The 22,700-nt window shown below is 39.3% G+C and overlaps 1 protein-coding gene across 2 annotated transcripts in view; it reads right to left on the bottom strand.

Annotated features, from left to right (window-relative positions):
• The window catches only part of LOC126236651 (trypsin-1-like), a 91,733-nt gene that overhangs the window by 1,542 nt on the left and 67,491 nt on the right, over positions 1-22,700 (bottom strand). The window contains exons 5-6 of one of the 2 annotated variants that reach the window (XM_049946113.1): positions 7,989-8,127; positions 7,729-7,842 (exon numbers count right to left, since the gene is read on the bottom strand). In XM_049946113.1, the coding sequence (XP_049802070.1) occupies positions 7,729-7,842; positions 7,989-8,127 (253 nt within the window). The remainder of the gene's footprint in view (positions 1-7,728; positions 7,843-7,988; positions 8,128-22,700) is intronic. The other variant, XM_049946114.1, reaches the window with a different exon arrangement.

Here is a 22,700-nt window from a genome sequence, read left to right as displayed (position 1 = left end):
ACTTCCGTAGTTACCATACTGAAACAAATGAGTTTGCACTGCTTAAACTATATGTTTACTGTGACATGGCATTTCAACATGCTTCATTTTGCCTGTGGTAGCTGCTCACAGACTATATCTATGACTGTGCAGCACTTTGTCTTGATAGTACTTCACTGGTGTTGTATTATTTGCCATTGACACAGACTTCTCTGGTTGTCCCTCTGGAGTGATCATGTATCCACCATCCACAACTATGCAGTGACTGTATTTTGTGCAGCTGTATTCACTTATATGTAATTTATGCTCAACTAAGAGAATGGAGTCACAGACACCTTAAAATCAGCCGTGCCCCATCAATGTCAGAAACACCAGAGCAAACAGCCAGTGCCACAAAAACCAAATTGGTTTATGCAAACCATATGGATTGCTGTTTGCTGTCTGCAATCACATCTACATACATACTCTGCAAACCACTGTGAAGCACCTGGCAGCATTGTACTACATATTAAGGTTCCTTCCCCTTTCCAATCATATGTGGAGTAAAGGAAGAATGGCTGCTTAATTGCCTCTGTGCATGCTGTAATTAGTCTAATCTTGTCTTTGCAGTCCCTTCAGAAGCAATACACAGAGTTCTGAAGTATATTTCTACAGTCTTCATTTAAAACTGGTTCTTGAAACAACTTTTTAACTAGGCTCTTGTGGGATAGGAGCTGTCCGCCTCCAGGGGACTGTCAGTTCTGGTTTTTCAGCATTTTAATGTCTCTGTCTCTTGGCTCTAACAAACTTGTGACCATTCCTGCTACACTTCTTTGTATACATGTAATACCCCCTGTAATTCCTACTCAGTATGCGTCAAACACATTTGAGTCATAGCCTGAGGTGGGATGTGCAAGTGATTTGTAAGCAGTCTCTTTTGTAAGCTGACTGCATTTTCCCAGTATCCTGCCAATGAAAAAAAGTCTGCCACCAACATTATCCACAACTGATGTTATGTGGTCATTCCATATTATGTTCATGCTGAGGGCTGGCAATGGCATTTTCAGAAAATGCATAAAATCAATGTCTGTGAAGAGGCACATAGAAGAAATCAGGAAGATGCCAGTGAGTGGGCACAGGAATATCAGTCCAAGCTCTCTCATTTGTATCGCCCAAGAGATGTGTTTACTATTTACTGTGGATGAAGCCAGTGCTTTCTGTAATTTGATACCTGAAAAATACTGCATGTCAAGGGCAAAATGTGTCATGGAGGAAAACAGAGAAAGGACAGACTGACAGTGATATTGTGTTGTAATTCAGATGGTTCTGAGAAGCTCAAACCATTAGTGATTGGAAAATACAAAAATCCGCATTGTTTTAAAAATGTCAAGCTATTCAATCTGCTGTGCCCTATAAGAATAACAATAAAGCTTGGATGACCAAATCTATCTTCGATAACTGGTTCAACAATGAATGGCTTCAAGGAAGAGAAATATTTTGCTAACTTTCGACCACTTCTCAGCACATCAGTTCCATGATCTGGAGCTTCCAAACAAAGTTGTCTCTTTACCAGTTAACACTACAAGCCATCTGCAGCCAAGGATCGAGAACTAATTGCCTCAATGAAATTTAGTTACAGAAGCTGACTTGTTAAAGCTGCTATCAGTGCAATTGAATTACCAGGAACATTTCTATATTGGAACATACTGCAAGCTATTGACAATGTTTTGCTGTCAGCAATGAAGCTACAAAACACCCCATTACTAGCTGTTTTAAGAAGGCGTGGAGAGAAACTGACAACGACACTGAAATTGAAGAAGAAATTGATGATCCAACATATAAACATACTTGTAATGTGGATACAACTTTGGATTCTGATGCTCCTCTTCTACAGGCTTACACCAGGTTGGTGCCCTTTAATTCTGTCAATATGAAAGAATGGACACAGCCAGACAACAAAATCTGTAGTGCTGAAGAACCAGTCATCAGTTCTGCTGATGACACACAAGAGGAATAAAAAAATGCGGTACTGTCATTCTGAGGAGGAACATGAAGATATGACACTCCCACTGCACTAATGCTTTACTGTTATCTTCTGAGGAGTGACATGAAGATATGACACCACCACATGGTCTGAAGCTGCAGCTACATTTGCTGTTCTCAAAAGATTTGCTACCACTTCCGATATCTCCATGGTATTTCTGGCTGCTCCAGGTATGGTATCTTCAGAGGGCCATAAAATTATGACCAACCATCCGACAAACAACAATTAATGTTTTTTTTTTTTTTTTTTTTTTCATGCTAGCATAAAGATGTAAAATGTGTAATTGATAAGATTTATTGTTGTAAACTAAAACATGTATGCTGATTATAACTAAATGTGTTAAAGAACAAACATTAAAGTGTTTCCTCAGATTACTGTTTGTGCATTACTTGACACACTAATACATTGGGTACAATATTGGTCCACAATATGTATGCAATTGTATTATTTGAAAAATAGCATACATTTGACAATAGGTAAGTACTCTTTCCCAATTAAACAAATGCCAGAAGTACTATTGTACATATACATCATAGTCATTTTCATTTTCTCTTAAAGGCCATGAAACTGAGTGCTTCATTAGAGAACTCAACAGTTGTGTATTTTTACTAAAAACCCCATTAATTCAAACTTCATTAAACTGAACTGGCTATTTTTTGGACCTTTGAAATTCAGCTAAAGAAGGGTCTCCTGTAACATGCTGCATCTTCCTTATCAATAAATTTCCAGTTCAGTCCCAAATTTTGTTTGATTCCCCACACAATCGTATTTTTGTTAAAAAATGTTATGATACCTAGTCAAACACATTTCAGAAGTTAAGAAGTGCTGCACATACCTAATTGCTTTGATCCATGGCTTTCAGGATTTCACATAAGGAATTTGCAAGTTAAGTTTTGCATGATCATTGGTTTTGGAATAAATGCAGGTTTGACTGGAAGACGTCATTTTGATTCTTGTTTTGACAGGTGTTTATCTACAATTGCCCATAGAGGATGTGCACTAACAATTCCTTATTAGCAACATCACATTTGGCCCATGCCACTATGAATGATAACCATTCCAATGCCTCTCCTATATTTCAGTGATTCCTTGAGAATCTCGTGGAGCTTATTCATATCTCTACAAATTAACTCAATCATATTGTCATCACAGGACCATCTTGCAAAGAAAAGTGCCAAACTCTGCATATCCTAGTCACAGTGCTGTAAAACACAGGTCTACAGTACAACTTAAATGAATGCTGATTCTTCCAGGACCATGTTTTGTACTTGTGTAATAACTCACCATGTGGAACCAACTGACTGACTGCTTAACTCACTAACCTGATGTAACTTCAAACATATCTGTTACACAAATCTGGCAATATTCCAGCTGTGTTATGCACTTCATAGTGGTTTTCAGAGTATAGATGTAGCTGTACGTATAGATATGCTAGCCACTGGAGAAAGGGACCTTGACAACAGTTCAGTCAGACAGTCTGCTTGAAAGCATGGAAGCTCATTCTAGATCAGTTGGTGTTTCCTTTATGGTGATTGAGCTCGAGGTAAGGTTACCTGCTTGAACAGGCTCCTGCCGGGGAAAGTATCCTGTGGTTACTGGTATCAGAGAGGTACCTTAGTAGTTTAGAATCAGGATTCAGGTACCCTGTTTTGAAAGAAGTCAAAATAACAGAAGAGCTCATAAAATGCTTAAGAATGCACATAAAACTAAGGTTAGCTTCTTTCATCAAAATATTAGAGGATTGAGTAGTAAGATAGAAAACTGCTTGCCTTTTTGGAAAATTTGGAGCACTTTGGAAAGATAGACATCCCGTGCCTCACAACTTATGTCTTCAATGATTTGCTGGATGTATTCCAATCTCTCTTCGTCTATAGGTTTTACTCTCCACAGCTCCCTCTAGTACCACAAAAGTTATTCCCTGATGTCTTAATGCATGTCCTATCATCTTGTTCCTTCTTCTTGTCAGTGTTTCCCATATATTCCTTTCCTCACCGATTCTGCAGAAAACCTCCTCACACCTTACTTATCAGCCCATATAATTTTCAACATTCTACTGTAGCACCACATCTCAAATGCTTCGAGTCTCTTCCATTCCCGTTTTAACACAGTCCAGGTTCTACTATCATACAATGCTGAGCTCCAAAAGCACATTCTCAGGAATTTCTTCATCAAGTTAACATCTACATCCATACTCCGCAAGTCAGCCGACAGTGTGTGGCAGAGGGTGCTTTGAGTACCTCTATTGGTTCTCCCTTCTATTCCAGTCTCATATTGTTCGTGGAAAGAAAGATTGTCGGTATGCCTCTGTGTGGGCTCTAATCTCTCTGATTTTATCCTCGTGGTCTCTTCGCGAGATATACATAAGAGGGAGCAATATACTGCTTGACTCCTCAGTGAAGATAAGTACTCGAAACTTCAACAAAAGCCCTTACTGAGCTACTGAGCGTCTCTCCTGCAGTCTTCCACTGGAGTTTATCTATCATCTCCGTAACACTTTCGCGATTACTAAATGATCCTGTAATGAAGTGCGCTGCTCTCCATTGGATCTTCTCTATCTCTTCTATCAACCCTATCTGGTACGGATCCAACACTGGTGAGCAAGTGGGCGAACAAGTGTTTCCGGATTACATTTCCTTAGGATTCTTCCAATGTGTCTCAGTGTGGCATCTGCTTTACCGACGATCAATTTTATATGATCATTCCATTTTAAATTACTCCTAATGCCTGCTCCCAGACAATTTATGGAATTAACTGCTATATTGTAGCTGAATGATAAAGGATCTTTCTTTCTATGTATTTGCAGCACATTAAACTTGTCAACATTGAGATTCAATTGCCATTCCCTGCACCATGCGTCAATTTGTTTCAGATCCTCCTGCACTTCAGTACAATTTTCCATTGTTACAACCTCTCGATATACTACAGCATCATCCGCAAAAAGCCTCAGTGAACTTCTGATATTATCCACAAGGTCATTTATGTATATTTTGAATAGCAACGGTCCTACGACACTCCCCTGTGGCACACCCGAAATCACTCTTGCTTTGGAAGACTTCTCTTCATTGAGAATGACATGCTGTGTTCTGTCATCTAGGAACTCTTCAATCCAATCACACAATTGGTCTAATAGTCCATATGCTCTTACTTTATTCATTAAATGACTGTGGGGAACTGCATCAAACACCTTACGGAAGTCAAGAAACATGGCATCTACCTGGGAACCCGTGTCTATGGCCCTCTGAGTCTCGTGGATGAATAGCGTGAGCTGGGTTTCACATGATCGCATTTTTCCAACCGATGCTGATTCCTACAGAGTAGATTTCTAGTCTCCAGAAAAGTCATTATACTCAAACATAATACGTGTTCCAAAATTCTACAACTGATCGACATTAGAGGTATAGGTCTATAGTTCCGCACATCTGTTCGACATCCCTTCTTGAAAACGGGGCTGACCTGTACCCTTTTCCAATCCTTTGGAATGCTACACTCTTCTAGAGACCTAAGTTAAGGTCTATGTTTGGTACTAATACACTTCTCCTGGCCAAGAATGCCCTTTTTGCCTATGCCAGTCTGATTTTTATATCCTAATTGCTCTCTGTCAGTCATATTTTGCACTGTCCATCATATTTTGCTGCCTAGATAGCAGAATTTCTTAACTTTATCTACTTTGTTATCACCAATTTTGATGTTAAGTTTCTCACTATTCTCATTTCTGTTGCTTGTCATTACTTTTGTCTTTCTTTGATTTATTTGCAATCTACATTCTGTACTCATTAGACTGTTTATTCCATTCAATGGATCCTGCAATTCTTCTTCACTTTCACTGAAAATAGCAATACAGAACTACTGTCACAAAAGATGAGTTGTTACATATATTAAGACAGAACACAAGTTCAGAAACATTGAGACAAGTAGATTTTGTAGTGATCAGCACATAGAAGTTTGTGCTTGTGAATTAATACTAAAATAGTTCACTTTTAATTGTAACTGTATATAGATCCCTACTGGGAAATTTTGAATTCCTTACTTTGCTATCTGTCATACAACAGCAAGCAGTTAATAGTCTGTGGTGACTTTAATGTAAATTTTCTAAAGGATTATGATAGGAAAAATGATCTGGAAACCTTATTTGTATGCTACAATTAGATCTTAGTGATTAACTTTCCAACATGGATGGATACACACAGTAGGTCCCTCACTGATATTGTTTTCTTTGGTGGAACTTAAAACAAGAAAGTAACTGTTTACCAATTAAAAAATGCTCTCTATGATCATAATACACAGAAAGTTAGGATAAATAACATAGTACCTTACAGTATCGATACTCTTCAGTGGAAATCAATCAGAATAATTAATGACTACAGGACAATTTTTTTAGAGAACAGTTTACAAGAGATGACCTGGGACAAAATTTATAATTAACCAAATGCAAACATAAAATTTTATTTATTCCATCATAAATTCGTATCATTATTTGAAAATAGCTTGCAACATAAGCTAATCAGAAAGGACATTATACAGCCAAGTAAAAACCATGGATCATTAGAATTATGAAAGTATCTCATGAAATGGAAAGAGAAATGTATCTGTTGGCAAGAACAAGTAGAGATCCTGCAGCAGTTGCACACTATCAAAAACTATGCATAATTACTAAGAATGATATGCATCTCTCCCATGTGTACAGCCCAGTTGATACTTCATAGCCCCTAAATGTGCAGAATGGTAGTGAATGGAGGGGAAAGTGGCGCTGATGACAGAGCCTTGGAACAGAGGCAAAGCGCTTTGGCTAGAGAGAGGTGAAATCGACAATCACAGGGGTGTGGATTTTAGCTACAATTCTAGTCTTTCCTGTGAAACACATGTTCAGATGTAATATATTGTATAACATGATACAGAGACATGACTTTATAATACACACTGACATTTTATATTTTCTGGAAATGTACTTGCATGCCCACACTTGGTATTTTGTGAAAGAGCCACACTCAAGGGACCAAAGATGCATGCTGCTCATGAGCTATGATTTTCCGATACTAAAGTATCAAAGTAATAAATAACAAAAGCCCAAGAGTATGTGGGGTAAGATTGTTTGAACTGATAGTACTTTGTGTAATGAATCAGTTTCAGTAACAATGAACCTCTGCAGATAAGCATACCAGCCATATTTCTGGAATTGTAAGTCATGGAAGGTCTAGTAATCCTGCTGGTGCCAGGTCAAGTGGCAAAAACATCCATGGCAGATTGAAAAGCTGCTACAAATTGCTGTAGTCCCACATGTCAACCAGCCAATATTTACAGCAAGCTCTTTGGCGTATTTATTGATGATGAACTTGCACTATGTCAGTTTCTCCTGGAATCTGATTGGGATTCTGTTTTACCTACTGCAATGGTTTTCTGTCCACCTCAGGCAGGACTGTCTTCACTCATGGTTCAACTGACCGTTTTGGTTTCAGCAAACAGACTGAAGGTGTATGGGTACACCATGAGTGTGGTTCATATCCTGGTGTTTCTCAGTTGAACCTACTAACAGTGTTGTCCAGCAGTGACATGTGGTGCTATTCAATGAACATTCAGAGTACTGTATTGACCAGGAGAAGTCCTTTTTTGTGTGTTCCTAGAATAGTCAGAAACTACTACTGGATTTAATGGTGATTAAATTGTGCTTCATAAATCAGTGTTGTTGATGAAGCAGACTTACAAAGGAAGGATTAAAATTGTTGGCTTACTCTAGTCACTCCCCAGCCAGTAACAGTTGCACTGGATCCTTGGGGTGGTTCTCTTCCACTGACTGGAAGATGTGCTGGTTGGACTGTTGTGCTCAGGTTAAATGGGGGATCCACCTGAGGAAATGAACAGCAAGTTCATATGAATGCTATCATGTTTTTATTTTCCATTTGCACTGAGTACCCAAACACCATTCTCTCTCTCTCTACACACGCACACACACACACACACGCACGCACACACACAGATATATATGTGGTACCTTTATGAGAGCAATATCATTGTCTTGTGTAACAGGAGAGTAATCTCGATGAGTGATAACCATCTGTGGATGATGTGTGGAACCACCATCACCCCTCAATGAAGTTCCAGCTCTCAGTATAAGATCAGGTCCTGATCTACTGCAAAATAAATAATCAAAGTTAATTGAACAATCCTGAATTATTTTATTTCATCAACATATACTCAAAGTCTCCAAAATTTTCTTTCCTAAATACAATACAGTCTACAGGAGTAAGATTCAATACTTATGCATCATGCTTGTCAAATCTGTTACAGAATTATCACAGTAATGATTTTATTCAGATGATAAGGCTCAGTACCATATTATTACTACTGCCCACTTGTATTTAAAAGCAGAGTCACTTTAAAAATATTTATTTGCAAAACAAGTCACATGGAAGCAAATTTCCAAAATAGTAACACCAGTACTGAACACGGAAAATTTCAGGTAAAAATACCTTCAATGAATCCCAAGAATAACAGACCTGTTTTACTCATTTCTGGCTCCTCAAAAACTTTGAACCTTTCTTTTTGCAACATATCACACACATGAACAAACAAAACATTCTAGCTCCAGCACAGCAAAATTTCAAAAAGAAAAGAAGTCTACTGAAACAACAGGTACTTACTAACAGAAGATAATATACAGGCTGTATTAAAAGGGATGGCACAAACTTACATGGCTGAAAGTACATGATAATAGAAGTACAAATGTCCCAGTAAACATGGGTCCGAAAATGAGCTGCTTGCGAGATAATCATGACTGTGTGATTCCAAGCTACCACTGATGTCATTGTAAACATCGTCCTAGTTAGTACACATTAATTTGAAATTTAGACTTTCGAAAACCCCTGGATCATTCTGGAATTCTTGACAAGCATGTACAACTCTCTGCTCCAGTTCTTCAACCGTATTAAAGGGTGTGCTGTACACCTTGCTTTTGAGGTGACCCCAGACAAAAAAATGCAAAGGATTTAGATCAGGTGATCTTGGAGGCCAAGGTACAGGCCCGCCTTTACCTATCCATCTTTGGCCGTATCTGTGTGTTAGATGCCATCTCACACTATCAGCAAAATATGTGAGGTCCATCATACATGTACCATATATTCTGACATTGCTGAAGGGGAACAACCTCAAGCAATCCTGGAAGATGACACCGCAGAAAAATAAGGTATCTCTGTCCGTTAAGTTGTGGTGGAAGAATGTGTGGCCCAATGAGCTGATCGCCTAGTACTCCACATGTCCAGTGGATGATGCAAGATCAAATGCCAGTTGCCATGCAGTACTAAGGCAGTGCTGTCATGCCCTTACAGCCAAATAACTCTCCTCTTTTTGTGATATCATGCATGGTTAGCCCTGCCCTGGTCTTTGGGATATTGTTTTGATCTCTATAAATTGTCACCACATCCGAGAAACAACAGAATGATTCACATTAAGCCATTAGGCCACATCAGTTTGCAGCTTTCTTGCTTCCATTCTTCTTATGGCACTCCACTGCAGAGAGCCTGATAGAAATCTTCTTTGTGCCATACCACCGTGTCTGTGACTGTATTCACAGCAATTGTGAATGTGGGAGTAGCTGGCACACACTACCCCATTTGATAGGTGCCCTGACGTCATCACTGATGTGGGTGTCCATTGACTGGAATGCCAACTTCTATGCAGAACACAATTTTATAGATGTCTGTTGACAGTTTGTATGATTATACAATGAATCAGACACAAGACAGGGAAATAGTAGTTTGTTGCTTTAATTTCGGACACCAGTGTACATGGGATGTAGTGAAGACTGACACAGGTGGGGACAGAAAAGAAAAGAAACAGATGGCTCTAAAAATAAATGAGACATTGGTAACAACTGCATGTAGTGTTGCAAACTTCTTAAACAAGCACTTTGTTTCTGTTATTGAGTGCTTGGGGTAACCAGGTTCAGTAAACATTTGCAATGGAATGTCTGAGACCAATCTCTACAAATAACTTCTGTAAAATGGAAATGACCCTCACCTCTCACAAAGAAGTACTGGTGGCATCTGCCAAAAAAAACCTTAAAATCAAAGTATTCTACTGGTCATGATAACATATCAATGAAGTTAATCAAAGAGTATTCATGTGAGTTGAGTTCGTCTTTCAGTTTTTTCTGTAATCAATGTCTTATCAGTGGAACATTTCCAGATTAACTAAAATATGCGGAAGTTAAGCTTCTTTACAAGAAGAGGGATAAAGAAATACCATCAAATTGTCAACCAATTTCACTTTTTCAAAAATATTTGAAAAGGTCATGTTCAAGTGTCTTCTTAAGCATCCAACTGTAAATAATATGTTGTCCAAGTTTGGGTTCCTTAAGGCTATTTACATGTACAGTGAGAATATATGTAATTCATTAGATAACAAATAGGGAACTGGCATTTTCTGTGGCCTGTCAGAAGCCTTTGACCGTGTGAATCACAGCATTCTCGTAAGTAAATTAGAATATTATGTTGTCACTGTCAGTGATGCAAAATGGTTCAAGTCTTACATAACTAACACAAAACAAAGAGTGTCACTGCAAAATACATGTGGATCAAGTGATCAGTCTTCATATCATTGGTAATAAATTATATGTAGTGGTCCTCAAGGTTTCATTTTGCGTCCATTGCTTTTCCTTGTGTACATTGATGACCTCTCATCTGTTGCATTGCCAGATTTACAACTACAAAACACACACACACACACACACACACACACTTGCACGCTTACGCAAAAATAACTCACACACACATGACTACAGTCTCTGTGTGTGAGGAGCATTTGTGTGTGTTTGTGTATGTTGGTATTTTCAATGAAAGCCTTGTAGGCCGAAAGCTCACTTTCTGACAGTCCTTTTTTGTGCCTACCTGTGACTCAGCATCTCTGCTATATGGTGAGTAGCAACTATTGTTTTCATAACATTGTTACAAAGCATGTAATAAGACTCATTTGTGGCATAAATTCGAGAACGTCTTGTAGATAGTTCAAGGAAGAGCTATTCTAACAACTGCTTCTCAGTACATTTATTCCTTAACGAAATTTGTTGCAAATAATATGTCTCTGTTTCCAACTAGTATCAATACCAGAACTAGGAATAAGAACAATCTACATCAAGACCTAAAATCCCCTACCCTGGTCAAAAAAGGGGTCCAACATTCAGGAACACACATTTTCAATAAACTGCCAGCAACCATTAAAAACTTGATTTCAGATAAAGCACAGTTTTAACAGACTTTGAAAGGCTTTTTGGTAGGCAACTCCTTTTACTCTCTAGATGAATATCTTAACTGGGACTATTAAACTAGCTTAAATAAAAATGTCTGTTAGATTTCAGTTTTGAAGCACTTGCACACAACAGTCAAGATTTGGAATTTTGTGTATGATAAATTTATTAAAAGTGCATAACTGTGTTTCATTCTGACAGTATATTAATTCTGTAAATATTATCAGTTTCAGTTTGTTGTAATGTATTCACATATTTTGACAATCTCCTGACGAATGATCAGGGAAGTTCTAATGTTCTAATGTTGTATGTTCTTTATGTTATACTTTCTGACATGTTTCACACCCACAAGAATCATCTCTTTTTTGGGTCTATGGAACAAAAACTGAATCTAATCTAATATTTTTATTTGTTTATTTAGTGCCTGTATCATCACATTCATGATATTGGACTTATCAAAGTACAGAAGAGTATAAAATATTACATATTTACATCACATACAAAATCTTATCATTGGTATCAACACATATTTATAACAAAAACATTATTCTGCTTATGTACATACAGATAGAGGAAAAGCTTGTGAAACCCCTTGGTTGAATTTACTTAAACTATTAATTACCAGTACTTTAATTAACTGGGCATAGTAACATACAGCACAAAAGCTAGGTGCACAATTATATACATACATGGGTGAAAGAAGTTTGGTTTTATCTAGGTATGGTTGATAATTATGAATTTTTGTTTAGAGAGTTATGAAGTAGATCTACAGATTTGAGCAAAATTCCAGGTGTTTATTAATGCTGTAGAAGCTGTCGTTTATTAGTAGATTTTTTAGTTCTTTTTTGAATGTATTACTGTTTGGTATTTTTTTTATGGTATCTGGCAATGCACTGTACAGAATTTTTGGTTTGTAAATAGCACTGTCCTGATATCTAATCCAAACAAAGTTATTCAGGTGAGAAATTAGTATTTACTAGAACCAATTCTGTTTGGACTGTATGTAAACCATATACATACTGAAGGAAATATTGTACATTTATGATATGACAGCACTAAATGAAGATACAAAATTGATACAACTTGAAATAAAAGCATATGTATCTGCCTGAATTATAGTTCAGTACTTACATAGTCTTTCCCACCATATACTACAGGTTTCAAACCAAGTGGGAGCATTCAAATACCATGATGTTTTGATGAGTGTCATTTCTATCATTTTCTAGCAGAGTGTTGATACATTGTGATTATTGTCATACTTATATGTTGAAATGAAAAGAATAGTTATTTCTCAGCATGTAAATAAAAGAATGTCCACAATATCTAAACAATTTGCAAGAAAATGATATGTGTGGCACTGATTAAAGGTCTGACACATGACTGGAAATGCAAGAGATTTTTTACCATTAAAACACTCTGGTGTCCATAAACATAAACCATTAAAAAGTATCATAATATGCACCAATGAAATATCATATCACAAAGACTAAAATAAGTTTTTATTGTGAAATGCTGATAAGCATATGTGAACTTAGTAATTCTTGGTGGTATTTATATAATGTATGTTAACAAAGTTAACACTATATCATTTTGACATGTTCAGTCATGCTGAGAGAACGTGAGTGAGACCACATCATGCTGTGTTGCATGTACATTCTGCCCACATAACATATTTTGCCAAGTCCAATTGATATTGTTGTTGTTGTAGTCTTCATTCCGCAGACTGGTTTGATGCAGCTCTCCATGTTACTCTGTCTGTGCAAGCCTCTTCATCTCCAAATAACTACTGCAACCTACATGCTTTTGAGTCTGCTTACTGTATTCATCTCTTGGTCTCCTTCTATAATTTTTACTCCCACTCTTCCCTCCAAAACTAAATTAGTGATCCCAAGATGCTCAGAATGAGTCATACCAACTGATTTATTTATTTTTCTATTTATTTATTGTATTTTTTTGCATGGAGACACCAACTGGTGTCTTTTGCAAACGTCATAGCATTTTTTTACGAGTTTAGTACAATATATATATATATATATAAAAACAAAGATGATGTGACTTACCGAACGAAAACGCTGGCAGGTCGATAGACACACAAACAAACACAAACACACACACAAAATTCAAGCTTTCGCAACAAACTGTTGCCTCATCAGGAAAGAGGGGAAGCAGAGGGAAAGACGAAAGGATGTGGGTTTTAAGGGAGAGGGTAAGGAGTCATTTCAATCCCGGGATTGAAAATGTCCGCACGTGTCCGCGTACGTGCGGATGGACACGTGCGTGTGTGCGAGCGCACACCCGTCCCTCTTTCCCCCAAGGCAAGTCCCCCCGCTCCCGGGACCGGAATGACTCCCCACCCTCTCCCCCAAAAACCCACATCCCCCCATCCCCCCCTCTCCCCCCCGACGAGGCAACAGTCCGCCGCGAAAGCCTGAACCCCGCGCGTACGGCCGAGCCTGCCCGTGCGTCCGTCGACCCGCGAGCACCCCCATCCGGCAAGTCACATCATCCTTGTTTTTTTAGGGAAACATTCCACGTGGGAAAAAAATATCTAAAAACAAAGATGATGCGACCCACCGAACGAAAGCGCTGGCAGGTCGACAGACACACAAACAAAGACAAACACACACACAAAATTCAAGCCCTCGCAACAAACCGCCGCCCCACCAGGAAAGAGGGGAAGGAGAGGGAAAGACGAAAGGATGCGGGTTCCAAGGGAGAGGGCAAGGAGCCACCCCAATCCCGGGAGCGGAAAGACCCACCTTAGGGGGAAAAAAGGACAGGCACACACTCGCACACACACACACATCCATCCACACATACACAGACACAAGCAGACATATTTAAAGACAAAGAGTTTGGGCAGAGATGTCAGTCGAGGCGGAAGTGAAGAGGCAAAGATGATGTTGAATGACAGGTGAGGTATGAGTGGCGGCAACTTGAAATTAGCGGAGATTGAGGCCTGGTGGGTAACGGGAAGAGAGGATATATTGAAGAGCGAGTTCCCATCTCCGGAGTTCGGATAGGTTGGTGTTGGTGGGAAGTATCCAGATAACCCGGACGGTGTAACACTGTGCCAAGATGTGCTGGCCGTGCACCAAGGCATGTTTAGCCACAGGGTGATCCTCATTACCAACAAACACTGTCTGCCTGTGTCCATTCATGCGAATGGACAGTTTGTTGCTGGTCATTCCCACATAGAATGCATCACAGTGTAGGCAGGTCAGTTGGTAACTCACGTGGGTGCTTTCTCATGTGGCTCTACCTTTGATCGTGTACACCTTCCGGGTTACAGGACTGGAGTAGGTGGTGGTGGGAGGGTGCATGGGACAGGTTTTACACCGGGGGCGGTTACAAGGATAGGAGCCAGAGGGTAGGGAAGGTGGTTTGGGGATTTCATAGGGATGAACTAACGGGTTACGAAGGTTAGGTGGACGGCGGAAAGACACTCTTGGTGGAGTGGGGAGGATTTCATGAAGGATGGATCTCATTTCAGGGCAGGATTTGAGGAAGTCGTATCCCTGCTGGAGAGCCACATTCAGAGTCTGGTCCAGTCCCGGAAAGTGTCCTGTCACAAGTGGGGCACTTTTGTGGTTCTTCTGTGGGGGATTCTGGGTTCGAGGGGATGAGGAAGTGGCTCTGGTTATTTGCTTCTGTACCAGGTCGGGAGGGTAGTTGTGAGATGCGAAAGCTGTTATCAGGTTGTTGGTGTAATGGTTCAGGGATTCCGGACTGGAGCAGATTCGTTTGCCACGAAGACCTAGGCTGTAGGGAAGGGACCGTTTGATGTGGAATGGGTGGCAGCTGTCATAATGCAGGTACTGTTGCTTGTTGGTGGGTTTGATGTGGATGGACGTGTGAAGCTGGCCATTGGACAGGTGGAGGTCAACATCAAGGAAAGTGGCATGGAATTTGGAGTAGGACCAGGTGAATCTGATGGAACCAAAGGAGTTGAGGTTGGAGAGGAAATTCTGAAGTTCTTCTTCACTGTGAGTCCAGATCATGAAGATGTCATCAATAAATCTGTACCAAACTTTGGGTTGGCAGGCCTGGGTAACCAAGAAGGCTTCCTCTAAGCGACCCATGAATAGGTTGGCGTACGAGGGGGCCATCCTGGTACCCATGGCTGTTCCCTTTAATTGTTGGTATGTCTGGTCTTCAAAAGTGAAGTTGTGGGTCAGAATGAAGCTGGCTAAGGTGATGAGGAAAGAGGTTTTAGGTAGGGTGGCAGGTGATCAGCGTGAAAGGAAGTGCTCCATCGCAGCGAGGCCCTGGACGTGCGGAATATTTGTGTATAAGGAAGTGGCATCAATGGTTACAAGGATGGTTTCTGGGGGTAACAGATTGGGTAAGGATTCCAGGCGTTCGAGAAAGTGGTTGGTGTCTTTGATGAAGAATGGGAGACTGCATGTAATGGGTTGAAGGTGTTGATCTACGTAGGGGGGGCTTGGTAACCAGCTACAATGGGGCGGCCGGGATGATTGGGTTTGTGGATTTTAGGAAGAGGGTAGAAGGTAGGGGTGCGGGGTGTCGGTGGGGTCAGGAGGTTGATGGAGTCAGGTGAAAGGTTTTGCAGGGGGCCTAAGGTTCTGAGGATTCCTTGAAGCTCCGCCTGGACATCGGGAATGGGGTTACCTTGGCAAACTTTGTATGTGGTGTTGTCTGAAAGCTGATGCAGTCCCTCAGCCACATACTCCCGACGATCAAGTATCACAGTCGAGGAACCCTTGTCCGCCGGAAGAATGACGATGGATCGGTCAGCCTTCAGATCTCGGATAGTCTGGGCTTCAGCAGTGGTGATGTTGGGAGTAGGATTAAGATTTTTTAAGAAGGATTGAGATGCAAGGCTGGAAGTCAGAAATTCCTGGAAGGTTTGGAGAGGGTGATTTTGAGGAAGAGGAGGTGGGTCCCGCTGCGACGGAGGACGGAACTGTTCCAGGCAGGGTTCAATTTGGATGGTGTCTTGGGGAGTTGGATCATTAGGAGTAGGATTAGGATCATTTTTCTTCGTGGCAGGCACGGGCGTACGTGCGGGGTTCAGGCTTTCGCGGCGGACTGTTGCCTTGTCGGGGGGAGGGGGGGGGATGGGGGAATGTGGGTTTTGGGGGAGAGGGTGGGGAGTCGTTCCGGTCCCGGGAGCGGGGGGACTTGCCTTGGGGGAAAGAGGGACGGGTGTGCGCTCGCACACACGCACAATTTATTTTAGTTTAATATTAATATTCACTTAAAGAGTATAAACACTTGTCAATCAAGAAATGTTTCAGTTTCACTTTGAATAAGTTCCCTTTGTAGCACCTTATAGAGCTCGGCAATCTGTTGTACCATATTTGACCACTAATGCATGGACTATGGTCTGTTGTTTTTAATTTTGTTCTTTGTCTGTAGTAGCAGTCTTTATTTCTTGTATTATAGGCATGCATATCAGAGCACTTTGTTTCTTTGTTTTGATGTGTCACAAAACATATAATTAATTTGTAAAGATACAGTGAGTAGACTGTGAGGTATTTATGATGAACAAAGATTTCCCTGCATGAATCTCTATACCCTAATCCAAGGATAATTCTGATTGCTCTTTTCTGTAGGGTTAATATTCTGTTATTCTGTTCATATGTATGTCGGCAGCACAACCCCATATCTCCATCCCGTAATTAATCTGTGCAAAAATGGTTCCATAATAAATTGTTTTTAATGTCTGATGTGGATCTACTTTTGATAACTGGCTGATTAGATGTAATGAACTGCTGATTTTATTGCATAAAAATTTGATATGGTTTACCCATCTTAGATTTTCATCTAGGTGAATACTAGAAATCTGCAGCCTTCTGAGTCCACTACTTCAATTCCACCTATGTTACTGATAGAGGTTTGGTGTGAGTTTGTAAGTTTAAATGGCAATAACTGAGATTTACTGATATTGACTTTCAAACCTTGATCTTGGAAATAAGTAGTTATTTGCTGTAGTCCCTCAGTTGCTACCAACGTTAACTCATCATTTTGTTTACCAAGAAATAACAGTGAGGTATCGTCTGCATAGGTTACCAATTGGGAGTTGAAAGGTTGCTCTATATCATTTATGTACACTAGGAAAAGGAAAGGGCCCAAAATTGAGCCCTGGGGTACATCTTGTGTGACTGTCTCATATTTGGACTGGAAATTAATGATCTGATTATTGATTTTGTGTCAGCTTCGTACACTGCATGCGGTTAAATAAATATGTAGCCAGCAATTGCATGGATGCAGCATTTACATTGTATGACTCAAGTTTACTTAAAAGTAACTCATGGTTTACCGAGTCAAAGGCTTTAGTAAGGTCTAGAAATACGCCAGCTGTTTGCATTCCTTGATCAAGGGCACCATACATTTTGTGAAGAAATTCCGTAATTGCTGTGATAGTACTATGATCTTTTCGGAATCTATGTTGTGTCTCTGTTAGGAACTTATTTTTCAAGAAATAGTCACTAAGTTGTGTCAGCAGCACAACTTCAAATACTTTGCTGAAGACAGGTATTAATGATATGGGCCTGAAATTTGAAACCTCTTCCTTGGATCCTTTTTCATGCACTGGTTTAACTGTGCTCCATTTCAATACATTTGGAAATGTATGTTCTCTGATACTGCAGTTTACCAGGTGGGTGATTATTTTAACTAATTCCTTATTACATTTTTTAATCACGATACTACTCAAACCATCCCATCCAGATGAGAACTTATTCTTTAGGTTATTTATTATCCTGCCTATTTCTTTTTCACTTACTTGTTTGAATTCAAAAGGTGGCTCTTCAAAGGGGCAGAGCTTTATCCCACTACTCACAACTGTGTTATTAATTGGACTAACAGCTGCAGATATAAAGTATTTATTGAAAACATTGCAGACTTTATTAGGATCTTTAATTGTGTTTCCTTCATGTCTTATAATTAAAATTTCAGTTTCTGGCTTCGGTGTGGCTTTGCGAACTGATTTACAATTCTCCATGAGGTCTTGGCTATATTGTCTGATTGAGCTATTTCACTGCTGTATATCTTTTTTCTTAGATTTGAAAGCTCTTTCTTAAAGATTTTCTTGGCCTCGTTGTACTTGGCCTTAAAAACCTGCAGGTTTGTTGACTTGTGTAACACATCTAGGTCCTGGATGTTTTGCCTGAGTTTCATCATATTTGCTGGAAGTATCAGTCTGTTGGTTTTTGCACTTTGGTTATGGGTGAACACTCTTTGTATTTTCTTAACAGGGCAGCATCTGTCAAAGTGTCTTAGCATAGTATCATAGAATTTGGCCTATTTGTTTTCAGATCCTTCAGTCTGGTAAACCAGATCCCAGTCCTCTATAGCTAATTTATTTCTTAGGGCAAGGATGTTACCCTCTTTTAGGATTCTTTTATTTTCGATAACTTTTGTCATTTTTGGGATGCTTGTGTTTACATACTCTACAAGCTGGCATTTGTGGTCAGAGTAGTGAAAATTCATATTCCAGCACCTAACACTGTCTTTAATATGTTTACATAGTATAACGTAATCAATTCTGATAGATGTGGACTTTGTTACCCTGGTATCACTATTTACTACATTTATGAGATTATATGAGTTAAGAGTATTTATTAACCTCATATTACACAAACTGGAAGATTTTGCCTCAATATTCAGATCACCAAGTATAGCTAGGTCACTGGGACCACAACGTCCCACTACTCTACTGAATATGTCTATGAAGCTAACTACATCAGCCTTTGGTGGATGGTAAATCCCAATAACTTTATGTTTTCTCATAACCTCTCTACACTCTTTGGTGTGGACTTCAATGCCTGTCACTTCAATCAAGCCTTCTTTGTTGTACTGGTCTAGATAGTTTATTTTCTTGTACTCGAGATTCTCACTAATGTAAACTGTCACACCACCACCCTTATGTTGCTGTCTACAATAACTATTTGCTAAGGAGTAGCCCTCTAGTTTACAGTAAATAATTTCATCAGATTTTAATCCATGCTCAGTTAACACTACTAACACTACTATATGAGGTGACTGTTCACTTACAAAACCCTGTAATATATTAAGCTTATTTTTAAGGTACTGTATGTTTAGGTGCATGAGCCTTAGTGGTATTTTTAACTGGACACTCTGATTATCTTCCTTTAAAATGCACTGAGTTGGTTCACTTACATAAGTTCTGGATCCAGGCACTAAAAGTGTTCCTGTTCTTTGGCGATCTTGCATTTCTTGATCTACTACCCAACCTAGCTTCTGTCTGTCTAGTTGTCAAGGTAGCTGTTGAGGTGCCTTCTTGCTCCGTACAGTCCGAGGAGTTGCCGAGCTGCCTGGTGTTGCAGTAACTGGAGTTGTATACTCCACCACATTTGATTGAGTAAGTGATGCTGAAGAGTCTGATCCTTTCTTCTAGTCAGGTTGCGCCACAAATTTCTTTTCTCCCCAATTCTGTTCAGTACCTCCTCATTATCTACCCATCTAATCTTCAGTATTCTTCTGTAGCACCACATTTTAAAAGCTTCTATTTTATTCTTGTCTAAACTGTTTGTCATCCATGTTTCACTTCCATATCTGGCTGCATTTCATGTAAATACTTTCAGAAAGGGCATCCTATCACCGAAGTCTGTATTTGATGTTTATAAATTTCTCTGCTTCAGAAATGCTTTTCTTGCCATTATGAGTCTACATTTTGTATCCTCCCTATTTAGGCCATCATCAGTTATTTTGATGCCCAAATAGCAAAACTCGTCTACTACTTTAGGTGTCTCATTTCCTAATCTAATCCCCTCAGTTTCACCTGATTTAATTTGACTACTTTCCATTATCCTTGTTTTGCTTTTGTTGCTGTTCATCTTACATCCTCCTTTCAATACACCATCCATTCCATTCAACTGCTCTTCCAAGCCCTTTGCTGTCTGTGACAGAATTACAGTGTCATAGGCAAACCCCAAAGTCTTTATTTCTTCTCCCTGAACTTTAATTCCTACTCCAAATTTTTCTTTGCTTTCCTTTACTGCTTGGTCCCTGTACAGACTGAATAACATCAGTGATCGGCTACAACCCTGTTTCACTCCTTTATCAACCACTGCTTTCCCTTGATGCACCTTGACAGTTATAACTGCCATGTGGCTTCTGTACAAGTTACAAATAGGCTCTTGCTCCCTGTATTTTACACTGCTACCTTTAGAATGTAAAAGAGAGCATTCCAGTCAACATTGTCAAAAGCTTTCTCTAAGTCTACAATGCTATAAATATACATTTGCATTTCTTTAACCTGTCTTCTAAGATAAGTCATAGGATTAGTATTGCTTTGCATATTTTTACATTTCTCTGAAATCCAAGCTGGTCTTCCCTCAGGTCAGTTTCTACAAGTTTTTCCATTCTTCTATAAAGAATTTGCGTTACTATTTTGCAGCCATGACTCATTAAACTGGGTCACTGATAACCTCACCATTGAGCACCTGTAAGCACCATCTTTAAACTGGTAGTTTGGTAATTTTCACACCTGTTGGCAACTGCTTTCTTTAGAATTGGAATTATTACATTCTTCTTGAAGTCAGAAGGTATTTCCCTTGCCTCATACATCTTGCACAACAGATGGAACAGTTTTGTCATGGCTGGCTTTCCCAAGGCTATCACCAGTTCTGACAGAATGTCATCTACTCTTAGGGCCTTGTTTCAACTTAGGTGTTTGAGTGCCCTGTCAAATTCTTTTCACAGTATTGTGTCTCCTGTCTCATCTTCATCTATGCTCTCTTCCGTTTCTATAATACCACCTCTAAGTTCATCTCCCTCCCACAGACTCTCAATATATTCCTTCCACCTTTCAGCTTTGCATTCTTTACTTCAGACTGGTTTTTCATCTGAGCTCTTGATATTCATACAGATGCTTCTCTTTTCTCCAAAGGCCTCTTTAATTTTCCTGTAGGCAGTATCTATCTTTCCCTTAGTGAAATATGCTTCTAAATCCTTACATTTGTCCTCTAGCCACTCCTATTTAGCCATTCTGCACTTCCTGTCAGTCTCATTTTTTTTAGACATTTGTATTCCCTTTTGCCTGCTTCATTTGCTAAATTTTTATATTTTCTCCCTTTATCAACTATATTCAATATCTCCTGCATTATCAAAGGATTTCTCCTAGCCCTTGTCTTTTACTTATTTGATCCTCTGCTGCTTTCACTATTTCATCTCTTAAAGGTACTCATTCATCTTCTACTGTACTTCTTTCTCCTGTTGTACTCAATTGTTGTCCAATGCTCCCTCTGAAACTCCCAACAGCCTCTTGTTCTTTCAATTTATCCAGGTCGCATATCCTCAATTTCCTACCTTTTTGCAATTTCTTCAGTTTTATTCTACAGCTCATAACCAATAAGTTGTAGTCAGAATCCACTTCTGCCACTGTAAATGTTTTACATTTTAAAATCTGTTTCTGAAATCTCTGTCTTACCATTATATAATCTGTCTGAAACCTCCCATTGTCTCCAGGTCTCTTACAGGTATACAACCTTCTTTCATGATTCTTAAACCAAATGTTAGTGGTGACTAAATTATGTTCTGTGCAAAATTGTACCGGGCAGCTTTCTCTTTCAGTCCTTTCTCCCAGTCCATATTCACCTGCTATCGTTCTGTAGAATTAATGATAATTATAAAATTTAAATGGGCAAGTAATATAATGTCAGTGTCTTACAAATGAACTTATGAGATCTTTTCCTCCATTAATACCTGATCCCAACTATCAAATTGTTTGTAATTAGTGATTATAAAAAATGTGGCAGTAGGTGTCAGATATGTACTGGAGGAGAAAGTCTATCAATGGAAAATACAGAATGGAATAATGACAACATCAGAACAAAAAGGGGGAGAAAGTCTCTTACACTAATTTGTAAGATATTAGTATTACAGCATTTTCAGCCCTTCATTTTCCAATCCTTCCCCCCCCCCCCCCCCCCCCCAGTCCACCACTCTCTGAGCCTAAAATGTACTAGGTTGTTTCCACTCATACACCCAATGTGCATTTTGTTTCAGATGATTTTCTTTTTTCAGCTTTGTTGTTTCACCTACCCCCCCTGACCCCCACCTCTCCCCTTTTCCTGAAACATCCTTTCTAGTCATTATTCATAAAACTTCTTATGTTATTTGCTGTTTTTATTTTCATTTCACAATGAAGATTTCTATTAACCTATTTTGCTTCTCTGTTTCCATATGGTCTCCATTCATTCATCATATTCTGTAGATCCCATCAAGAAAGAGAACCTCCAAGGATATGGAATGAGTCAAGGTATGCATTAACATGGGGCAAATATCTCAATGAATATTAATCTTTATTAACAATAAACTATTACTATACCACCTAATGTAATTCACACTGACACTATCTTAATTTAATGAGTAAATTTGTAAGAAAACTGCTGCCTCCTTAGTTTTATTATAAAGCTGCTGTTAATCTGCTATTAGCAGCTTAATATTTACTTGATGACCAGGGTATTTTCT

The sequence above is a fragment of the Schistocerca nitens genome, chromosome 2, assembly GCF_023898315.1.
Source record: "Schistocerca nitens isolate TAMUIC-IGC-003100 chromosome 2, iqSchNite1.1, whole genome shotgun sequence".
Taxonomy (NCBI): domain Eukaryota; kingdom Metazoa; phylum Arthropoda; class Insecta; order Orthoptera; family Acrididae; genus Schistocerca; species Schistocerca nitens.
The sequence above is the reverse complement of the archived record's forward strand: the minus strand, read 5'-3'. Positions and strand labels throughout refer to the sequence as shown.